Genomic DNA, 3,897 nt, shown 5'->3' with positions numbered 1-3,897 from the left:
ACACTCAAAGAAAGAAGGCTATTTCTCCTGATCTAATATATTGGGCTCACTGCCCTGCATTCTCAGAGGAGACAGAGAGAGAGAGGAACAGAGATGCCGGGTGGAATCAACTGCCCGAACACATGACTGTAACTCACTAGATTCTGTTACATAAGCTTCCACAAAAGACAACACCAACACTGAATCTCCTTCCTCCAGCTCAGAAACTCTGAGCAGAACAAGTGTTGAACATTTTAATTAAAAGAATTGAATAATAAAAACTATACTTGGCATACTAGATATTATTTATCTACTAAAAGCAAAATGACTGCAGTTGGAAATTCCTTCACATAAACACACTTTTGCTCTCAGCATCTGAGCATTGCTGATATTTTGGATATCTGGGGAAACAGGTTAGGAGAAGAGGAGGTCAACACCGAGAACTCGGCTCCTTCAGAGAAACACTCCAGGGGAGAGATGGGGTTCAGGAAGATAATTTATTTTCCCAACAAATAAACAAGCCCTCCACAGAAGGAGATTTTGAGGCCACAGGATGTGGTGAGCCTCCTCACCCATGTTCCCTGAGAAGAACCAGGATTCTGGCGGGGGTATTGGCCCAGTTTGTGGAGGTCGACAGGTCTCTACAGAAAGAAAGGGTGATGTCTGTAATGGCCCTGATTTGTGGTTCCTTAAAACACAGCCACATGGACCTCCAGGAACGTGTTCTAGAAGGAAGAAAAACGTGGGGTAAACTCATGGACTGATAATAATCAGCCTCTTCTCTAAATCAAACACTAAGGAAAACCCATCTTGTTTCAAAGAGTTCAACTGCCACAGTGATCTGGTAAATCCCTAAATAAATACGAAAACCATAGGGCTGAGGGAGCCTGGCTTCCTAGGTAAAGTGAGAGGGGAAAATGGAGCCTAAGATGAGGGCTACAAATGTGTTCCTGGACAAGAGGAGAGGAACATTTACACATGAGAGACAGGGAGCAATATGTGTGTAATTACAAATGTACTTCAATTCTAACATAAGATGAAGACCTTCTCATTTGATGATGAATATCCATTTGGATAACACATCTGAAGTTACTGGGAAAAGGGAAAATTAGTAGTTTATAAATTGATGACAATTTCTTTGACCATATTCAGAATACATAACAGAAAAATGAAAATAGGAAGTAAAAGTGTATAGAAATGATTAGAAAATGAAAATTACTGTGTTCCCTATTTAATGGCCTTGCTTAGAAAGCATGGCATCAGAGAACCTACCTCAAGGTTCCACCAGACACCGTCTCAGCCAGCCCAGCAGCAGCCTCATCTTCCCCATGGCCTTCGTGCTCTCTCTACTGATGGCCCTGGTGCTGGTCAGCTACAGCTCGGGAAGATCCCTGGGCTGTGACCTGTCTCAAAACCATGTGCTGGTTGGCAGGAAGAACCTCAGGCTCCTGGGCCAAATGAAGAGACTCTCCCCTCGCTTCTGTCTACAGGACAGAAAAGACTTCACTTTCCCTCAGGAGATGGTGGAGGGCAGCCAGCTCCAGGAGCCCCAGGCCATCTCTGTGCTCCACGAGATGCTCCAGCAGACCTTCAACCTCTTCCACACAGAGCGCTCCTCTGCTGCCTGGGACACCACCCTCCTGGAGCAGCTCCGCACTGGACTCCATCAGCAGCTGGATGACCTGGATGCCTGCCTGGGCCTGGTGATGGGAGAGAAAGACTCTTCCCTGGGAAGGATGGGCCCCACACTGGCCGTGAAGAGGTACTTCCAGGGCATCCATGTCTACCTGAAAGAGAAGGAATACAGTGACTGTGCCTGGGAAATTGTCAGAGTGGAAATCATGAGATCCTTCTCTTCATCAACCAACTTGCAAGAAAGGTTAAGAATAATGGATGGAGACCTGAACTCAGCTTGACATGACTCTCAATGACTAATATTCCATATCACCCTTGCACACTCTGGTGTTGTCATTTCAGAAGACTCTGGTTTCTTCTTTAACCACCAGATTTATTCAATTAGTTCAGCCAATACATAGTAATACTGTATTAGTAAGCAAGTAGATATAAAAGGGGTATCAGTCCATAAGCAATGACTGTTTGATGTTATTTATTTATACTTTATTTATTTAATGTATTACTTTATCTCAATATTTTATATTTTCATATAAAATATGTATATGCTTACATTGTATTAAAATTTAGAAAATATATTCCCCTATTTCATTAAAATTGTAATTTGTTTTATTTATTAAATACTTATCAAGGTAAACTTCTTGAGTTTTTTTTTATTTTGAAAATCTAAATCCTTATTTTGTCTATATATACCTATCACAAAACAGTGTTTGTTCCCTTTATACTGTGGAACAGTTCTATCACTTTTCAACAAATGTCCGTCAAAAGGTGGAGTTCTTCAAGCTTTCTGGTGGTACAGTTTTTAGGACTCTGAGTTTTCCCTCCAGGGAGACTTGGTGGGGAACTAAGTTCCTACAAGCTGTTGAGGGTGCCAAAGAGAAAACAGGTAGAAAGGAGATTATGAAATTATAGAAAATGGTTAGTCTTGATGTCATAGGCGTAACTAATTTATACCCACTCATTAAAGAATGGTTGATATACATATCTGAGGGAAGCAGTCACCTCCTGCTGGAAAGCTGATGCCATATGGTGTTGTCTGGCTGCTCCTGACTCCTATTACTCTGCCCCCCTTCTCCTCAGTACTGCCTTGCTGAGCAATTCACTCCCTTCCACAATACCTTCACTGCCTCCACACAGGAGCTCTATTCTGTGCTGGTTTCTTCTAGCTGCATGGTGTAGTCAGAGTGGAAGCCCAAGTGAAAGGAGAGTTCTAGAAATTCCAAAACCTCTGAATCCCACCTCTGCTATTTACCAACAGTGTGACCCTGAAAAATCTCACAAACACAACAGGTCAGTTTCCTCATCTTTAATATGAGGACAATAAGAGTAGTTTTCACAGGCTTACGGTTTAGATTCAATGAGTCCATGTCACACAAGAGGCATCAAGCGTGCTTGGCAGAAATCATCAGGACAGTGAGAATCATGGAGTGGCTGCCCTCAGGGAGGAGACAGGAGAGCCGCCCTGAGACAGCGACTGGAGGGCAGCATGGAAAGGTGCTGGCCCTTTGGCAAAGGTATCTTGTTTTCCACTTCGGTGCTGGTTTCATAGTGTTTTCAGTGTGAGAACTTTCCTTGCTGTATGCTGAAGAGAATTACAATTTCTGGGTTTCATATGTCCAAAAGCACTCCTATGAGTTCATAAAAATCTTTGAGAAAGACGAATTAGTAGAAAATGCTTTGATGCAATACAAAGATGAATAATAAGGAAAGAACAGAGATCTCATATCAATCCAGAAAATCAAACACATGCAGAGGCAAGAGGAAAGAGCAGGCGCTCTGAAACGTATTTCTGTCCTCCAGTCCTCCACTGTAAGGGTTGGATCCTAGTTCTCTTTTCTATAAAGTCCCTTGACCATACTTGCTGGCAATGTCACCTCCAGGAGCCTCTGCATTGCTGCTGCTGCTGCTGCTAAGTCGATTCAGTAGTGTCCGACTCTGTGCAAACCCATAGACGGCAGCCCATTAGGCTCCTCTGTCCCTGGGACTCTCCAGGCAAGAACACTGGAGTGAGTTGCCATTTCCTTCTCCAATGCATGAAAGTAAAAAGTGAAAGTGAAGTCGCTCAGTCGTGCCTGACTCTTAGGGACCCCATGGACTGTAGCCCACCAGGCTTCTCCGTCCATGGGATTTTCCAGGCAAGAGTACTGGAGTAGGGTGCCATTGCCTTCCCCACATTGCTACTGAAAGGCAAAACCCAACAACGGGTTCAGAAACCAATTGTTACCCTTCTCATACTAAAGAAGTGGGAAACATTATTAATGACTGAAGTGTGATTTTCTGAAACCC

The 3,897-nt window shown here is 43.4% G+C and overlaps 1 protein-coding gene across 1 annotated transcript; it reads left to right on the top strand.

Annotated features, from left to right (window-relative positions):
* The first annotated feature begins 1,307 nt into the window (after window positions 1–1,307).
* LOC104990743 (interferon omega-1-like) lies at window positions 1,308–1,895 on the top strand. The gene has a single exon (XM_010843050.1). It carries the CDS (start codon window positions 1,308–1,310, stop codon window positions 1,893–1,895), a length of 588 nt encoding a protein of 195 aa, XP_010841352.1.
* The last annotated feature ends 2,002 nt before the right edge of the window (window positions 1,896–3,897 follow it).

The sequence above is a fragment of the Bison bison genome, unplaced genomic scaffold, assembly GCF_000754665.1.
Source record: "Bison bison bison isolate TAMUID 2011002044 unplaced genomic scaffold, Bison_UMD1.0 scf7180017847401, whole genome shotgun sequence".
NCBI lineage: Eukaryota > Metazoa > Chordata > Mammalia > Artiodactyla > Bovidae > Bison > Bison bison.
Note: the sequence above shows the minus strand (reverse complement) of the source record. Positions and strands in the feature narration are given on the sequence as shown.